This window comes from Cervus elaphus, chromosome 16 (genome assembly GCF_910594005.1).
Source record: "Cervus elaphus chromosome 16, mCerEla1.1, whole genome shotgun sequence".
Taxonomy (NCBI): domain Eukaryota; kingdom Metazoa; phylum Chordata; class Mammalia; order Artiodactyla; family Cervidae; genus Cervus; species Cervus elaphus.
Window position 1 is genome coordinate 40,671,113 of NC_057830.1, and position 18,102 is coordinate 40,689,214.

General features: G+C 52.6%; 3 protein-coding genes across 3 annotated transcripts in view; 1 reads left to right on the forward strand and 2 right to left on the reverse strand.

The window, feature by feature from the left end:
• Positions 1-699: 699 nt before the first annotated feature.
• LOC122710277 overlaps positions 700-18,102 on the reverse strand; it is an 87,835-nt gene continuing 70,432 nt past the window's right edge. Inside the window, exons 4-8 of the mRNA XM_043927986.1 lie at positions 9,986-10,071; positions 9,777-9,850; positions 8,335-8,464; positions 5,799-5,909; positions 700-2,106 (exon numbers count right to left, since the gene is read on the reverse strand). Of these exons, the coding sequence (XP_043783921.1) occupies positions 2,077-2,106; positions 5,799-5,909; positions 8,335-8,464; positions 9,777-9,850; positions 9,986-10,071 (431 nt within the window). The 3' untranslated portion in view covers positions 700-2,076. The remainder of the gene's footprint in view (positions 2,107-5,798; positions 5,910-8,334; positions 8,465-9,776; positions 9,851-9,985; positions 10,072-18,102) is intronic.
• Positions 13,172-15,828, forward strand: LOC122672956 (liprin-alpha-1-like). The gene is made up of 3 exons (XM_043870476.1): positions 13,172-13,358; positions 14,198-14,367; positions 15,716-15,828. Exons 1-3 carry the CDS (start codon positions 13,207-13,209, stop codon positions 15,769-15,771), a joined length of 378 nt encoding a protein of 125 aa, XP_043726411.1. The 5' UTR covers positions 13,172-13,206; the 3' UTR covers positions 15,772-15,828.
• Positions 16,079-17,310, reverse strand: LOC122672941. Its single transcript, XM_043870453.1, has 2 exons — positions 17,192-17,310; positions 16,079-16,664 (listed from the first exon to the last, which is right to left on the reverse strand). Exons 1-2 carry the CDS (start codon positions 17,308-17,310, stop codon positions 16,079-16,081), a joined length of 705 nt encoding a protein of 234 aa, XP_043726388.1.

The following is an 18,102-nucleotide window of genomic DNA, read 5'->3' on the forward strand; positions in this document are numbered from 1 at the left end:
GGGGGGAACGTCTGATGCTGGGGGGAAGTCCTGATGATGGTGGGCAGCCTGCTCCCAGATATACACAGAGTTGTGATTATAAATCTCTGTGAGAAAGCTTTTTTGCATACTTTCCTGACCACCTTGGTGTGTTCTTTTTTTCTGAAGCATAATTGCTGTGCAGTATCGGCTTGATTTCTGCCATACACCAATATGAATTAGCCATAGATGAACGTATGTCTCCTCCCTCTTGAATCTCCCTCCCACCTCCCCTTGCTACATTCTTGTTTCTATGGATATATGAATAAAGACTGTTGACTAAAATAACATAAAAAGCTCCCACACACAGGCGTGCACACGCACACTCCCTAGTGCATCATTCGGGTCCGCATCAGGGTTGCCCTCGGCCACCCCGCCCTGGGATCCACGGTGAGCCTTGACCCCCGCACTTTGTTCCCATCCTCGGCCCGCTGCCCACGCCTCCGCAGCAGAGGGGCCCTGTCCCCGCAGATGCTGAAGTGATGGAGCCTCTTGTCTCCAGAGCCAAGAGCATGAATACCAGGTCGGTCGTCCTTTGGGGACATCTATGCTTCCGCCTTCTAGCCTTTCCATTGTATCCATCCGTTTCTCTTAACAATGTCCGATGACACGGGCTCCCATTACCAGCTCTGGTCTGTTCTCAGAGTACAGCTTACCCTCGGCACACTCTATTGGCAGTGGGAAATTTTCCTTCAGTACTTTATTGAAAGAAAGCAATAAATAATACTGTGATAAAAATAGTTCAAAAGTAGACTGTACGTACTTTGTCACATATTCAGGAAGTTCACCAAAGATTAGTAGAAAAACAGAATGGTAACAATGAATTGTACAAGTAAATTAAAGGTGGAGCCCACATGTAAAGAGACGTGCCATCTCTGTCTACTGAGATATCACTGCATAATAAATGACGCACTGTGATCTGAACGCATCTCTTGCTGGCTTTTTTAATGTGCTCCTGAAAGAGTAAAAGTTACATTTGCTGCTTATACAATCCGAAATGGCTATGTCATCAAAATCTACAAATGTACGCCTAGCTCCATTCTTTAAACATGTTTACAGATAAAAAGATGCTTTACATAAGAAAACTAAGGCCTTTGTTAGAGCTGCTCTACGCTGTCTGTCTGTGGGACGTGGTTCCTTCACCGTCCAGCGCACCGGCTCTGCAGCGGGTGCAGGGCATCGCGATTGTTCCCCGAAGAGTCTCAGCGGAGAGAGGGACCCGGGTCCTCAGAGACCAGGTCACGGGAGAGATTGTCATAGTCGTCTTCTACTCATGCTTTCAGCCCAGACTTCACTAGAAGCTCACATTCAACACCCAGTACTTTTAAATCGCTTCACTCTGCAGAGAAAAAGCATTTCTTGCTAGAAAAAGTACAGTTTAGGTCAGTCGTTAAAATAGAACAATTGGTTGAAAGTAAGTTCGCTCATTTCAGAGTGAGTGTTGGAGAGCTCGGTTACATTCTGGAAGGATAATGCACACCGTGTCATGATGATTTTACAATTGCAGGAAAACCCCTTCTCTCATGGTTTATCATTTAAAAATTAAACAAGAATAATTACAATAAATGCATCATTTACAAAAGCCCTATATTTGTTCATAGGATTTATACAGACAAGCATTACAGTACATTCATTTGAAAGACTAAAATCAGGTATCAGAACATGAATTGATCTGAAAGGATATATATAGCCTGGCTATACAAGAAAAAGTCAGTATATAAATAAAGTCATAAGTTTACATAAATAGAAGAAACATTAAATTTTAAAACATTTTCTCTATGGTATTCATGAATTTTTCACTAATTAAAAAGTCTGTAATAAAATACCTTAGGGGCCATACAACAACTTTAAACAGATTAAAGATCGCATCGAGTTCAAAATGTCTTTGTCGTATTCTGGACGCTGTATAATCACCTGTAGCATTAGTGCGGGGAAACTGGAAACACACACAGACGAGTCAGTCCTGGGGCGGTGGCTGCTGAAGGTGGCAGGAAGGAGGGGGAGGGCTGTTCCTTGTGGGGTGTCCACAGATTGCACCTCACCCCTCACTGATAGCACTTAGGCCGTTTCCAAACACTTGTCACTGTTCTGGAGAAAACAATCATCGCCCAGCTCCTACTTAATTTCCTAGAATATGTTTCTAGAATTGGAGTGTAAACATATGTAAACATTATTCATTCCATCCTCTGTTCATCCACCTAGCCAGCCAGCCAGCCATCTGTTCATCCATCCATCTACTCACTAATCCATCCATCCATCCACTCACTAATTCATCCATCCATCCATCCACCCATCCATCCAGTCAGCCAGTCATCTGTCCATCCATCTACTATTATCTACTCATTAATCCATTCATCCACCCATCCATCCATCCGTCTATCAATCCATCCATCTATCCAACCACCATCTGTCCATGCATCTATCCAACCACCCATCCATCCATCTACCTGTCTAACCACCCTTCCATCCATCCACGCATTAATCCATCCATCCATCTGTTCATTTATCCATCCATCATCCATCTGTTCATTTATCCATCCATCATCCATCTGTTCATTTATCCATCCATCATCCATCTGTTCATTTATCCATCCATCATCCATCTGTTCATTTATCCATCCATCCATCCATCTATACAAACTTCCTTCCTCCCTCCCCTGATCCCTTCCTTCCATCTTTCGTTCCTCAGAACTTTACATTTTTGTGCAGATTGGTATCTTATTCCTCTTAAGTTTAATCATAGGGTATCTCTATTCCCCCCACAACCTTGCTCTTTCTGATTGCATCCTTTCTCCACTGCAATTTCCAGGAATTACACACTGATTCTTTTGCCAACAATAACTCTGGAGAGTTGTTAGCATCTGACTCCGTGACAGAGCTGTTCTATTATTACCATGTTTCAGCTGATACTTTTGTGTTTTTCAGGTAGGCCATTATATAATCTCCAATCACTGGCTAATTTAATTTCCTCTTTCAGCTATCACAATTATTATTGATTTTTCTTGTTCGATAGCACATTCTAGAACTTTCAGAGCATTGATAATTAACAGAGGTGATCACAGCATTCTTGACTTGTCCCTGACTTTAATGAGACCACTTGTGACACATCACTATTCAGTGTGATTTTGGCCCTTGGCTTGAAATAGATGTTTCCAACTCTGTTTCAAAGCTGTCCTTTTTGGTTTTTAAAGAGTTTTTTAGTGGGAAGATGTTCAGTTCTATCCAAATGAAGTGGGCAACAGAGGATGAGGTGGTCAGGTGGCATCACAGACTCCATGGACATGAGCAAACTGTAGGAGATAGTGAAGAACAAGGAAGCCTGGGGTGCTGCAGTTCATGGGGTTGCAAAGAGTAAGAATGACTTAGCAATAGAATAAAAATAACAACAGTGGGAAGATGTTGAGTTCTATCCAGTCTCTTCTTCAGCATCAAGTCAAGAAGACCACACGTGGGGTGGAATGTAGGAGGCCATGATTCTCCTGCCCTGGCCTGTAGCTGCCCCCTTTGCCACGCTACTTTGCAACATTTCCCGTCAAGAGACACAGCGTATTTCTGCAGCTTCTGGGCTGGCCTTGTGACTTGGCTTGGCCAACAGAAACAGGCAAAGTGACAAGCCTCACAGGGCCTTGAGAGCACTGCTCTTTGGCCACTTCCCTGTGAACAATCCCAGGCCAGCCTGCTGGAGGACAGGACTCCCATCATCATCCCTGCCAGCAGCCAGCTTGTCCATCATGAACCATGGCTACCCTTGAGCAGCCAAGCTCAGCTGACCCACCAGCTGACTGTGGATGCAGGACTGTCCCCACTGGAGATCGACCACACATCTAGCTCCAGTCAGCCCCCGACCCACAGCCTGATGAGAGATAATGGGTGGCTGTTTGCAGCCACTAAGTTCTAGGTGGTTCACTGTGCAACAGTAGATAACCACAGAAAGGCTGTTCTCTTTTGGCCTGTTGAACATGAACTGATGTTTACTGTTGTGTCCTGGAAATCATAGAATGAGCCTGTACGTGTGATTGGGCCCAATTTTTTGACACGCGGCCGAGTTGCCAAAAACTCAGCAAATGTGACCAGGCACTCTTGATCAGAATTGGCTGAGACTTTATAAAATCGAAGCCTCATTTTGTCTTATTGCTTCAAAAAATGATGGTACTGGGATTTCCCTGATGCTCCAGTGGCTAAGACCCCATGCTCCCAATGCAGAGGGCCTGGGTTTGATCCCTGCTCGGGAAATTAGATCCCACATGCCACAACTAAAGATCCCACATGCTGTGACTAAAAGATCCAGCACGATGCAGCTAAGACTCAGCGTGCCCAAATAAATATTTAAAAACTGGTGCTGGAGTTGACTTCTGGGAGAGGATGGGGTGTGGTCGCTGGGTTGCCCAGGATGCCGGGTTCCAGGTGTGAGATGCTTAGAAGAGAATGAGTGTGATCTCCAGAGTGAGGACACGGTGGCAGACACCCGGAAGTCTTAGGCCCTGTAGACACAGCCAGCTGAGGCCACTTTCTGACTGGGGAGCGGGGAGAGGGCTAGCAACAGTTGGTAACATCCCGTAGTTGGTCATAAGGTCTAAGCTGAAAGAAGCTCCCAGAATACTGCTGTCCCTGGATTTTTGTGGTGGTGGTTTTAAGTTATGTCCTCAAGTTTTGGGGTATTCCTCTGCTCAGAAGGGAACCCAATCTCCTGCTCCTTAAGTATGGACCGAGCTTAGGGACTCGCTTCTAATGAATAGAATAAGGCAGAAATGACAGCATGTAACTACTGAAAAGTGGGCCATCAGAGGCATTTCAGACTCTTCCTCACTCTCTCTCGCACTTCCTGCCCTGGGTGAAGCCAGTTGCCATGCTGTGAGGACACTCAAGCAGCCTGAGGAGAGGTCCATGTGGTGAGGAGCTGAGGCTCCGCCAACAGCCCTGTGAGTGTGCTATCTTGCAGGCTGATCTTCCAGTCCCAGAACAACCTTCAGATACCTGCAGCCCTACATGACATCTTGACGATAACCTCACAAGGGACTCCCAAGCCAGAATTGCACAGCTAAGCCATTTCTGAATTTCTGACCCCACTGAAAGAACCTGAGATAATAAATACACATTATTTTAAGCCACTAGGTGCTGAGCTTGTTTGTTCCACAGCGCAAGCTAACTAATGTACTTCTTATGGTGGCTCTGAGTGGTGAGTTCATCCATGTCAACTTGTTCTCTTTCATGGACTCAAGATTCTGGCACAGTTTTCTCCACTCTAAGATCCCACTAGCACAGACCTCTTCCTTTACTGGATACCCTACTTAAAACGTATGCCAACCCTTTGCTTGATAAAGAGTGAGTTTGGGTTTCTGAGACTGGTGTTGTACCTGAGAAGCAGGTCTCTGACCAAGGCTCTTCTACAGACCTCTGCAGGAGAAGACCTCAGAAGCTGCCTGACATCTGTCCTAACCGCCCTGCTGTTGGTCTCTCACCCTTGTGTAGGGTTTGGCGGCAAGCTCAACACAGGATACCACGTGTACACAGAAGCCATGTCACGGATAATTCCATGGTGGGATTACATGGTCAGTGAGAAAGCCGAGGTAGTTTGAAGCAGGGGTGGGTTCCAGCACGGTCCTCTCCTGATGTCTTAAAACCATCTCATGGGAACTTCACACACGTGCCAGAGATAGGCACACAAGATACACTTTTGGTAATGAAGCACTTGCATGCGGCCAGCACCCAGGAGCCCCCTTCCTGACCCCCAAGGGGAAACCACTACCCCGATTCTTGTCTACTCACAACGCTTCACTCACCTGGTCCACTCTGTCCAACTGGACACCAAACTCGCCTCCAAACCCCCAGATGGAGTCAACCTGCAAGCAGCACTTGGAGAGCTTTGACTGATACTCATGGCCGACAGCTGACTGAAACAGGGGCAAAAGTGAAGCATCAGACACCCACCAGCATGGCCACACTGGACCCGCCCCCCGACCCTGAGGCAGCCTGCACTTCTGGTCGGCATGGGTGACGCAAACAAAATCACTCAACGTGGAAGCCGGCCCAGAGGGAGGTAACTCCATGGGGCATCACAACACCAGGGCCCCCCAGTCAGGTGTTTGAACCCTCTCCACACCAGGCTCCCCAGAAGTCTCCCAAGAACCCCAGCCACAGGGGGCCTTCTGAGGTGCCTGGGTGTGAAGAACCAGGAAGCCAGCCCCAACCAGAACCACAGAGCCAGCAGCCTGCCAGCGACTCCTAAGCCCACTTCCAGGAAGACTGCTGGCAGTGATCACCCTTTTCAGGTGGGACACTGTCAAAGCACGTGGCCCAGAAATCAGGGCACAAACTGCAATACAGATGGCATGCTTCAGGCACACCGCACGTTCAGTGTCAACACCTGCCACACACCCAGCCCGCCCAGGTGTGCAGTGGGGTCTGCCACCGTCCCGCCACCCCCCAGTCAGGGAAGCGGGTCTGGTGACCTCTCAAGGCCACATGCACACCGAGCAGTCCACCCCGAGCTCCCGCTGTGTGGTCAGCAAGCCATGGCCCATGGCCCACATCCAGCACTGAGGTTCTTTGTAAATAACATACAAAGAGCATACAGGTGTTTCTGAACATTGTTCCTTTACAGAAAATCTATGTCTAACTTCCTGTCAAGACAATACAGGTAGTTCAGGAGCCACCAGAGACCCTGTGGTGGCCGGGAAGCTAAAAATATTTACACGCCGAATGCTGAGCGGCCCCGTGCTGCTCCAGTCGCCCAGGCATGACCCTCACAGTAAGGCAGCAGGCGCCCTCGGCAGAATGGAGAGTGGTCACGGACCTCTTTGTGGACACTGAGGATGCAGGACAGATGACTGACGCATGACCCAATGCCGGGCGAGGAGGCGGCTCGTCCAGCCTAGCTCCTCCCCAGGGAATCACCCCCACCTTGGCCCCCTCCTTCAACACAGTGAGGTGCCTGCCAGCGCACTACCAACTCCTCTCCTGCTTGTTTATCCGGAACTTCAGCGGCAGTGTTTAGGGTCCAACCCCCACAGGGTCACCACCACCTCTGACAACTCTGCAGGCAGCTGAGGGCATGCGTTCTTCCACAGCCGGGGAGCAAAGCAGGATTTATTTTCCAGTCTGGAGCTGTTACTTTCTCTCGCTCCCAGGCTGGATTCGATGCCCACAGCCAATAGCCGATCTGGAGCACTGCGGCCTCCAAAAACCTGTGGCAGAGACCACCCATCTGCAGCTTCAGGGGTCTCACCCAGAAAACATCAGCAAGGTAACATGGAGGCAGCAGCATGCCCAAAGGAACCGCCAGCGTGACTCTTCATCACCAAGAAGTCAGAGAGAACTGTTCCAAAAATATGGCCAGGTGAAAGCTTAGCGATTCACCCAACTTTCTGATCAAAACAGCTTTGTCCCCCAGATTGGCCTTGGTCTCACAATGACGAGACTCTATTTATGAGATAGTCAGCACCAGGCAGAGCACTGCGGGAAGCAGGGATGACGCTCTGGTCATGAGAGGCGCCCCTCTCTCAAGCAGGTGGTGGCTCACCAGTGTGACAAGCCCTGTCATTCCGGGCTGAGGCCGATCCAGACACAAGGCAGATGGGGTGGAATTACAGAGGAATCTGACCCCAGCTGATACCTCAGCACAGAGTAAAGGCAGACATCTCAAGTTACCCAGCCTGGGAAACGCCCACCCGCTTCACTGCAGATGCAGCACACCTGCTCCAGTCTATTGTCCTCTCTGCAGGGCGGACACAGCCCCCAGCTGATCCAGCCCCCTCTCTGAGTACCAGCAAAGGATGCTGCACTGTTAACAGCTTCAGTCCCACCTACTGAGACCTGCCTGTCCTCAGCCTGGTGGGCCACGGTTTGACGCCAGAGGACAGGGTCCTGTCTGAAGGTCACCAAGTGTGCGAAGGACAGGAGCACGCTAGGTGGCTGACTTTCCAGCCTCGACGTGAAACCAGGTGCTGAAACTCAGCTCTGGGCTGCAGATGGGAACCACTAAGGCTGCAGCCTGAACTACACGTGACGCCCATGCCAGCAGTCTGGCTGCCTGTGGGCCTCTGTCCTGGTCACAGAGCTGGCCTCTGGTAGGACCTGATCTCCAGCTGCAGCCTTCCCAAAACACCTCCCTCCCCAGCAACTCAGAATCTGAAGAGCTTCCAGAAAGCACAGCCCTTCTCGGCTAAGGTCAATTGAGAGAGACTTCCGTCTGGCAAATCTCGTCCTCAACAAGTGGATTCCCAACTTTTCAATGGAAGGGGAGGGCTGAGAGACGACCCTGCTGACCCTGGCGAGGTCAAGCACGCCAGGACTGACACCACGTGGGTCGGCACTTACCTTGTCCATCCTGTCCTGCTCCACGCCAAACTTCCCTCTGTAGCTGTGCGAGGCTTTGGGTCCCATTTCCAGCTCTTTCTCCCTGAGGGTCTGGTGTTCTTGAAACACATTCTCCCGCAACTTGTGGATACTTGGGAGGGAAGAGATGGAAGATGAACAAATCGGTCACACAGACAGCCAAGACATGTGTCTGTGGTTTCTGGGAGGAGAGACAAGGATGTTATCTCTGCAATCTGTGAGGTGTCATTCCCCGGTAGCTCCCCAGCCCGGCCTCCCTTGTGTTCACTTTACTGCACCTCCAGCTCCCCCCAACTCCAGCAGTTTTCAGAATCAGAAGCAGGTTAATGGGAAAAAAAGAAAGTCTGAACACACACAATGAGGCATCTCCAAGCCCCTATAGCACCTGGGGCTACGACGTGGACAGCATTCCACTCCGTGGAGGACAGCTCCTCGCGGTTCACCAAACACATGAACCGGGAGAGGCAGCTTGATAAACGTCACCAGAGGCAAATGGGACACAAAGCCAACAGGCTTGCACCCGGACGACCCTAGGCCAGGAACCAAGAGATGTGGAATATTCAGACGGTTTCTCTCAACATGAAGCACCCCGGCTTTCCATTCAAAGGTGAAGTGAGAGGCTTACAGAACTTAAGATGTAAAAGTCATTTTCACTTTAAGCGCTAGGAGCAGCGGGACAGATCACAAGATGCAGCCCAAACCGGGCAGGCCAGGCAGCTGTCACCCAAGGCAGCCGAGGGCCACCTCACTCCACATCCGGATGACAATCCCAGATGTATGGCTTAGAACACCAACCAGGACTGGCCACCTCCCAAGCCCCTGAGGAGCTGGGAAGAAGACTACCTACACTTCCCAAAAAGAAAACAAGCTACCCCGGAGGTGGCAAGTTAAGACGGGCCAAGTCAGGGACAATCCTTGCTTCGTGCAGTCTCCTATCTTTACCTTCATGAGAACATGAAGTTCAGGATTCAGCTCACGGGATTCAACTGACAACAACAGAATTATAACATTATAACAGAATAATACACATTAAGGAGGGGGTGTTTTTGATCTCAGGTCTTCAAAGACAGCCCATGCTTTAGAAATCTCCCTTCCACAGAGAGAACAGCTTAAGTGACTGTGTTCCTGCATGAAAACTACAAGGTTGAAAACCAGACTGGAGAGTAAGAAGTACAGGAGTCACGGGCAATGAGGATTTAAAGTCACTGAGCACATCTTTACACACGCACGTACACAAACACTTACGCATGTACATGTCAGACCTCATTTTTATCTACTGTGTAAACAAGGGACCAGACGACACAGAAGCAGGGCCAGCCCACAGAAAGCAGGGCACTCGCGCTACGCAGCGGGGAGCGTGCCCCACCTCACCCCTTCACATTTCAGAATGTCACTTTCACACAAAGATCGAGAAAGTCTCTTAATTGATGTGTTCCTGGTGCCCAGATCCTGGCACGGCCTTGGCCCCCCATCTCTGCTCTTTTTCACTTACGTCATTCTGAAAAGGAAAAGAAAGAACGAGTACACCCCACACCCTGGATTGTAGAACAGCCCCCCACCCACCCACCCACCCAAAAACCTGGGAGGATCCACTTCAGGAGACGGGAAAGGCGGGCAGAGTGGCGGCTCCTACCACGACATCGGGGTCGGTCCTCCCAGGTGTTGGCTCCCCGATCGTCCGGGGTGATGGACACTGTGTCCGGCCGAGGCTTTCCACATTTGGAAGAGCAGCACTGAGCGTCACAGATGCCAGGAGAGCCCTGCCCAGAGACCCACACAGATGCTCTGCCCGGGATCCCAAAACCCTGGACAGCACAGGGAAGGCAGGGAGCTACATGCTCAAGAGGTCCACTCATGGGACTTCCCTGGGGGTTCAGCAGCTAAGACTCCTTGCTCCCAATGCTGGGGGCCCAGGTTCAATCCCCGGAGAGGGAAAAAAAAGGTCACTCATAATCCCCATGCCTGAGTGATACCGGAAAGATCAGAAGAAACCTAACATGAGAGCAGTCACAGGGCAGAAACACAGAAGAAATACTCCTAGTACAACTCAAATGAGAAAATTTTCTGCAAAATAAAAAAGTCCTGTGTGCTACTTCACTCAATGGGAACCTCCCCGACTAAGTCTCCTGACAACAGTGTTGTCCAACACTGGGAATGGTCTGTCGCCAATGGTAAAGTTTGCTGTATTTTATCACAATTTTTTTTAAAGCACCATTTTGACTTAAAAATAATTACTGGAAACCCTACAATGATTTTCTTAACTTAGACTCTTGCCAAGTCAATAAATCATTCAAGGGCTGCTTTGCCATCTACTTGGGGAAACGCAGAACACAGAGAATGCCAACTTCTGTGCCGGGCAGCCCCGAGGCAGGCCGCCCTGCCTCCTCAGCAGAGCCCTGAAACTCTGGAATTTATCGGCTCAGACAACTATGACACAGCCTCGCAGCCGGACCACACTGCTCTTTGCATAACTGCAAAGGCAAAATCTAGCCTTTCAGGACTTCAAAAGAAAGTGATGAGAAGAATGGTTTCATTCTCCCCAGAAGTACTCATAAAACTGCACACAGGCCAGGAAGAAACTGAAGGCTTGTTTGCACGCAACAGAAGCCCCCATCCTGGTGTCTGAGCTGAGGACACCGCCAGTCTCACTTGGTGGGGCCACATGCTCCATGCTCTGTGTGGATCCAAACAGAACGGGAGCCCTTCGCAGGCCTGAGACTCCCCCAGGTAGGTCGACCTGCGCCCCCAGCTCTGCTAGGTCACAACTCTAAGGTGGTGGCGGGGATGGATCGAGGGGAATAGCTCTGATTCCCAGATTGGACTCCTGCCACTTCACCTGGGCAGGGAAGCATGTGCAACCAGGTGGGCAGGACCACCGCAGTCCCCTGGACACTGTCCCACCCCCTCTGACTAGGTGAAGCAAAGCAGGAAGCGCCGAACACAAACTGCTTTGGACACAATCTTCGGGAACCGACAGACCGGCTCAGCACCGGCAGGCATAACCAGCGTGCCTCACAGCATCCCTGATGGAGGGAGCAGTAGGAGGGAGCTCGCTGCCTCTCCCCTCTGGTCCCTCGGATGAGCCCTGTTGTTGGAGTCCAGTGCCCTGAGGGCTGGCCGTCCTTGTCCCTCTCCCGCTCCCAGCCCACTGACCGCCCACTCCTGAGACCTTCCCGCAGGACTCGGGCAGCCACTCTCCAGTTCAGGCTGCTCAGTGCGCGGGCGCCCTTCTGCTGGACACAGCGGAGCTGCTCCGTCAGCCTGGGGCTGGTGGCCTGCTCTGCCCTCCTGTTAAGTGAGGACACGGTCCTGCCCATCCTAGTCACGTGGGCACCAGGAGGGCGGGCTTCCCTCCCGGGGGAGGGCAGCCAGGCTGGGGGCCCAGAGCCCTTCCTCAGGAGGAGGCCCGGGGAAGGGGCTGGCCGCGGACCCTGGCTTTGAGGCAGGTGTTTGTCTCCCCTGAGTCCATGGTCAACCCAGGCATGTCACTTCCCCGCTCTGTTCTGTGTTGTTTTCTGATTTTTATAAAGGCTTATTGTAACTTGAATTTGAGATTGACCCCTGTTCGGTTCCGTGGGGATAATTTCTAGCCTCTGTAGCCTTCTGTTGCCTGAGGCTTCTTGTTAGAGATCAGGGGAGGGTGCAGTTTATCCAGCCGCTGTTAAACAGGCTCAGCTGTATTTTGCACTAAGTCACTTTGTTGTCTCCAAGCTCCTGTGGGGCTGCAGTGGATCAGTATTCTTTACAGAATCCCATTCAAAAGGCACAGGTTAGTTGGTTAAAACAACACACTCGTTGTTTATAAAAATACTTGCCGTGCATGTTTCTACAGACTTCCCCTGGCTTAACCACAACCCAAATGTGTCAGTGAGACCTGTCTGGACCCTGAAGGGGTTAATCTGTTCCCCACACTGTTGCCACCACTTTCTTTCTTGTCCTCACACCCAGGACCAGCGGAAAAGCTGGGACTCCAGGAGAGATCATCTTTTTTTTGTTGTTTTAATTAGTTTATTTTTTAATTGAGGATAATTGCTTTACAGAATTTTGTTCTTTTCTGTTCAACCTCAACATGAATTAGCCATAGGTATACATATATCCCTTCCCTTTTGGACCTCCCTCCCATTTCCCTCCCCATCCCACCGCTCTAGGTTACTACAAGATCATCTCTGAGTGAAGACCTAGGGGTGCTTTATGTAGACCACAGTGAGTAAATTACACTGAATTGCGTGTAAGCACCTCACTGTGTAGCCCCAGTCGTATGTTACAGAGAAATATGAGCCAGACACATGGTGTTCGAATGCCGGGTTAGGTGCCTTTCCTGTGTTTCACTTGGTGTCACGGGTTCCAGTAACCTGCATCATCACTACAAATGATCTTGGGTGGTGGTACAAGCTGTTTCCTTTTCTCCTTCAAACAGAAAGGTCTGGAAGGCTTGCTGAGAGGTTCCTTACCCTTGCTAGTGGTGCTTCTGAGCAGCATCTGGCGATGAGCACAGTCCTTTCATCAGGGCAGTTGGTGCCATGCAGGGTTCATGGGGCTGGCGTCGCTCTGCTGTCCTGCCTGGCGGGGCCATCTGGTTGCCGCATTCCAGGGAGGGCGGAGCCCCGCTGCAGGGAGGCTCCTGTCCGGGGTCTCTGCACTCAGTCAGGTGCTCTCACTGCCCCACGCCCCGCTTCTCTACAAGACAGTCCTTTAAGATGGCATTAAGCTAGTACAAGGCATTTTTTGTACTTGGCGGATAGCATAGCTAATCGATTTTCAAATATGTTTGTGGTTATAATGTAAAGCCTGTATGATTGCCTTTTTTGACACAGTCTCTTGTTAGCCAATTTTACACTTAGCTCATTCCCTCAGATGCCAGCTCTACGGGAGGAGGTGCAAACTGCCAAGTCCACCATCAAATCTGAAACCTCGAGCCCTGCCTCGCCGCGGTCCCTTCGGCTAGAGCAGGTGCAGACGGGGGCGCTGTGCGCGGCCAGCCCCGAGGACCTCAGGGACACCCGCAAGTAAGGGGCCTGCGCGCCTCGTCAGTTTCAGGAGCCCTGTGCCTCTTGTCTTGAAAGAGGTGGAAGGATGATTTTAAAGGAATTGCACTGGATGTGGTGCCTGTGTTCAGTGGTGAACTTCAGATGCTGGGGGAGAAGAGCTCAGGGACCTCAGTGATTTTAGAAAGTGTCCATCTCTGCGGATTGACTCCTGTGGGAGCTTTCTTCCTGCTCTTGCTAGAGGTCTCCCCGTCTGGGGCGCGTTCCTGATGGTGATGGCCCCGTGCCTCTCAGATTTGCTCATGAGGGTCCCTCCCTTTTCCTCAAGGGTCTCCTCTCAGGAGACTCTGTCCCCTCCTGTGGCTGACACTGTCCTCATTCAGACCACCACCTGCTGAACTCCCGGCCTGAGCCAGGAAGCCCCCGACGGAGGGCACGAGTGGTCTCCTGACCAGCAGCCCTGCACGGTGACCGTCGCTCTCCTGCCACGGCCGGGGACGGTCACCCTGTGGAAGGCAGGGGGAGCTGCCCAGAGCAGGGGAGCTCGCCTGCTCTGGGAGCCTCGTCACCTGCTGAGCGGCAACCCTGAGGGAGGGTCGGAGCGCCCTCTGCACTGGCTGGCCTGGAGTCAAGCCCTCCTCGGGGGCAGCTCCAGTCAGAGACTCTCAGCTTCCTGGGGCCGATGTCTGTGGCCGGGAGCCCCCATTGCTCGTGTGGAGTGTGGTTGGTGAAGCAGACGCCACTGTCTGCTCGAGGTGGAGGCACGGGTGTTGCTGGTGGCCGGTTCTATCAGTCGGTCATGGGTAGGGGTGTGTGTTTGCATGAGGGCGCTGGTTAAAGGGCGTTTTCTCTCCCCAAAGCTCGACGGACTCTCAGCACGGCCCCGGGGGCAACCCCAGCATCAACAGCAGCCAGGACTCCATGGACAAAGCCCCAAAGAAGAAGGGCATCAGGTGCTCCATCGGCCGCTTGTTTGGCAAGAAGGAAAGGGGCCGGCCTGGACACCCCGGCAAGGAGGCCTTAGGACCAGGTGGGTGCTTCCCCATTCAGAGGAGGAGGGCCTGCAGGCATGTCCCTTCTGTGTCTCCCCCGCTGCCCCATGAGGCTCCTGTCACTCACGCTCGGGGTCCTCCTGGGAGCAGGAGCGGAGGAGGCGTCTGTCTTCTCGGTGGGTCCGAGATGATCGTATGAGTTAATGAGTGGGTGGGTGGGTGGATGGATGGATGGACTAGTGAGTGGATGGATGGATGAACAAATGGCTGGCTCGATGGGTGGATGGAATTTGTGAGTGGATGGATGGATGAACAGATGGCTGGCTGGATAGGTGGATGAACGGAGGATGGAATGAAGAAAGCAAATGTTTATACTCCAGTGCTAGAAACATATTCTGTGAAGTTGATTGAGTAGGAGCTGGGCAATGATTGTTTCCCCCAGAACACTGACAAGTGTTTGGAAACGGCCCAAGTGCTCATCAGTGAGGGGTGAGGTACGATATGTGGACACCCCGCAAGGAACAGCCCCTCCTCCTCCTTCCTGCCACCTTCCCCATCCCCAGGAGCTCTCAGGGGTTCTGCCCATGCCCCCACCCCACCCCACAGCCACACAAGTCTTCCTCGGGTCTCCTCATCACACATTGTTATCATCAGGCCCCATCTCGCTCGGCTTCATCTCCTTGAGGACAGAGTATGTTCATGCCTCTTCAGGCAGATATGTGTGAGTGTCTTGTTTGTGCTGGGTGTGGGATTTACAGGGGTAAGTAAACCAGATGTGATCTGGACCACAGTTAAGTGACAAGAGAGAAAAAGGAGCAGGTTATTAAATGCTATCCCTCTTATAAATAAATACAACGCTGAGATGGTGGTGCATTGATCATATACCAGATGCTGGATGTGCCCGTTCCCAAGCAGGTGCTGCCACCTCCCCATTTACAGAGGAAGACACAGTGATGGTTACGCGGTCAGGGAGTGGTGAGGGCAGCTTCACACCCACGCAGTGGGACCATGTACTTTGCCGAGCCCCAGCCACCTCTCTGGTGGATGCAACAGGAATGAGATGGTTCTATGGCATCACTGATTGAATGGACATGAGTTTGAGCAAACTCCAGGAGATAGTGAAGGACAGGAAAGCCTGGAGTGCTGCAGTCCACACAGTGGCAAAGAGTCGGACACACTGAGTGACTGAACTAAAGCCTGGGTGTGTGCTAACCTGCTTCAGTTGTGTCTGACTCTTTGCGACCCCAGGGACTGTAGCCCACTAGCTCCTCTGTCCATGGGATTCTCCAGGCAAGAATACTGGAGTGGGTTGTCATGCCCTCCTCCAGGCCATCTTCTCGACCCAGGGACCGAACCCACATCTCTCATTATCTCTTGCTTTGGCAGGCAGGATCTTTACCACTAGAGCCACCTGGAAAGCCCCAATGAACACTGACAACTAGAAAATGCAGAAAATAAGGGCTGCTCCTAATTTAAACTGGAAGAGCAGCAAGTACAGGTTGTAACGAGGAAAACACACGATGAGGGACAACAGTGCCGACAGAAACAAGCAGGGATGCGTTCACCCACATAAAGAAAACATCTGTGCCATTCGGAAGAGGAGCCCGTCAGCCCTTGGAGGGACAGTTGGAACCAGAATGAAAACCGAGGCCATGGTCAGCAGTGCCCACGCACACAGCCCATGTGGCGTGGTGTCACTCACCGGGCTTCCTGCATCCCCAGAGCCGCTGGCGGTAACATCTCTGAGCGCTAGGCCGGGCAGCGTCCCGAGTGAGCTAAGGCATCGCTGCTGTCCTTCCAGTGCTGCTGCGGGGCCCTCTGTGGGCGGCCACCCTCATCCCCTGCCCGGCCGCCCGCTGGGGCCCGACTGTCCCCCTGGGATCCTTTCAGCCCTTGAGCTTGGGTGTTCCCAGCCCTCCACCACACCAGACTGGGACGCAACTCAGGACTTGGGCTTGAGATATCAAGGCGACTGTGAATCTGGAAGGACACAGTCCTGGGGCCCGTGAGAGAGCAGGAGAGCAGAGCCCCCACGGGGAGGAAGCAGAGTCGGGGAGCGTGCCCACAGCCACGGCTGCCTCCTGCACAAGTGCCCCTTCGCCTCTCCTTGACCTGAAACAGAGCCCAGCTGCTGCTGCTCCGCAGGTGCTTCCTGGAGATGCACCTCCTGCAAGAGCCATTGTCCTGCTGCTCTGGGGCTGCCTGAGTGTGCTCAGGAGCATCAGACAAGTGGAGCTGCCACGCCTCATACTGGAGGTGGGGGGCCTGATAGTGGGGAACGGCCTGAGGCCAGGGGAGGGTCTGAGGGTGGGGGAGGGCCTGATGCTGGACTAGGGTCTCATGCTGCGGGAGGGTCTGATGCGGGAGGTGCCTGTCGCTGTGGGAAGGTCTGATTCTGGGGGAAGGTATGATGCTGGACTAGGGCCTGATGATTGTGGGGAACATCTGATGCTGGACTAGAATCTGATCCTGGGGGAGGGTCTAATGCTGGGGAAGGTCTGATTCTGGACTAGGGCCTGATGTTGGAGGAGGGCCTAATGCTGGGGGCAGGGCCTGATGCTGGGAAGGGTCTGATGCTGGAGGAGGGCCTGATGCTGGACTAGGGCCTGATGCTGGGGGAGGGCCTGATGCTGGGCGAGGGTCTGATGCTGGCGGAGGGCCTGATACTGGACTAGGGCCTCATGCTGGGGGGAAACGACTGATGCTGGGGGGCAACCTCTGATGCTGGACTAGGGCCTGATGCTGGGCGAGGGTCTGATGCTGGAGGAGTGCCTGATGCTGGGGGAGGGCCTGATGCTGGGGGAGGGTCTGATGCTGGACTAGGGCCTGATACTGGACTAGGGCCTGATGCTGGGGGGGAATGTCTGATGCTGGACTAGGGCCTCATGCTGGGGGGAAACGACTGATGCTGGGGGGCAACCTCTGATGCTGGAGTAGGGCCTGATGCTGGGCGAGGGTCTGATGCTGGAGGAGTGCCTCATGCTGGGCGAGGGTCTGATGTTGGACTAGGGCCTGATACTGGACTAGGGCCTGATGCTGGGGGGGAATGTCTGATGCTGGACTAGGGCCTGATGCTGGGGGAGGGCCTGATGCTGGACTAGGGTCTGATGCTGGGGGGGAATGTCTGATGCAGGACTAGGGTCTGATGCTGGACTAGGGCCTCATGCTGGGGGAAATGACTGATGCTGGGGGGCAACCTCTGATGCTGAACTAGGGCCTGATGCTGGGCTAAGTTCTGATGCTGGAGGAGTGCCTGATGCTGGGGGAGGGTCTGATTCAGGGGGAGGGTCTGATGCTGGGGGAGGGCCTGACTCTGGACTAGGATCTGATGCTGGGGAGGGTCTGATGCTGGACTAGGGCCTGATGCTGGGGGAGGGTCTGACTCTGGAGGAGGGTGTGATGCTGGGGTAAGATCTGATGCTGGGGGAGGGTCTGACGCTGGACTAGGGCCTGATGCTGGGGGAGGGTCTGATGTTGGGGGAAGGCATGATGCTGGGTAGGGTCTGATGCTGGACAAGGCCTGATGCTGAGACAGGGTGTGATGCTGGGGGAGGGTCTGATCCTGGGGGAAGGTCTGATGCTGGAATAGGGCCTGATGCTGGGGGAGGGTCTGACTCTGGAGGAGGGTGTGATGCTGGGGGAAGGTCTGATGCTGGGTAGGGTCTGATGCTGGACAAGGCCTGATGCTGAGACAGGGTGTGATGCTGGGGGAGGGTCTGATGCTGGACTAGGGTCTGATGCTCTGGAAAGGTCTGATGCTAGACTAGGGCCTG

Bases quoted from the DNA above. Each gene is read 5' to 3' on its own strand.
- LOC122672956 (XM_043870476.1), top strand. From the start codon at position 13,207: ATGCCAGCTCTACGGGAGGAGGTGCAAACTGCCAAGTCCACCATCAAA. The intron at 13,359-14,197 runs GTAAGGGGCCTG...CTCTCCCCAAAG, and splicing joins GACCTCAGGGACACCCGCAA to CTCGACGGACTCTCAGCACG. The intron at 14,368-15,715 runs GTGGGTGCTTCC...TTGCTTTGGCAG, and splicing joins CAAGGAGGCCTTAGGACCAG to GCAGGATCTTTACCACTAGA.
- LOC122672941 (XM_043870453.1), bottom strand. From the start codon at position 17,310: ATGAGGCACTCCTCCAGCATCAGACCCTCGCCCAGCATCAGGCCCTAC. The intron at 16,665-17,191 runs ATTCCCCCCCAG...GCAGCATGAGAC, and splicing joins GCCCTAGTCCAGCATCAGAC to CCTAGTCCAGCATCAGGCCC.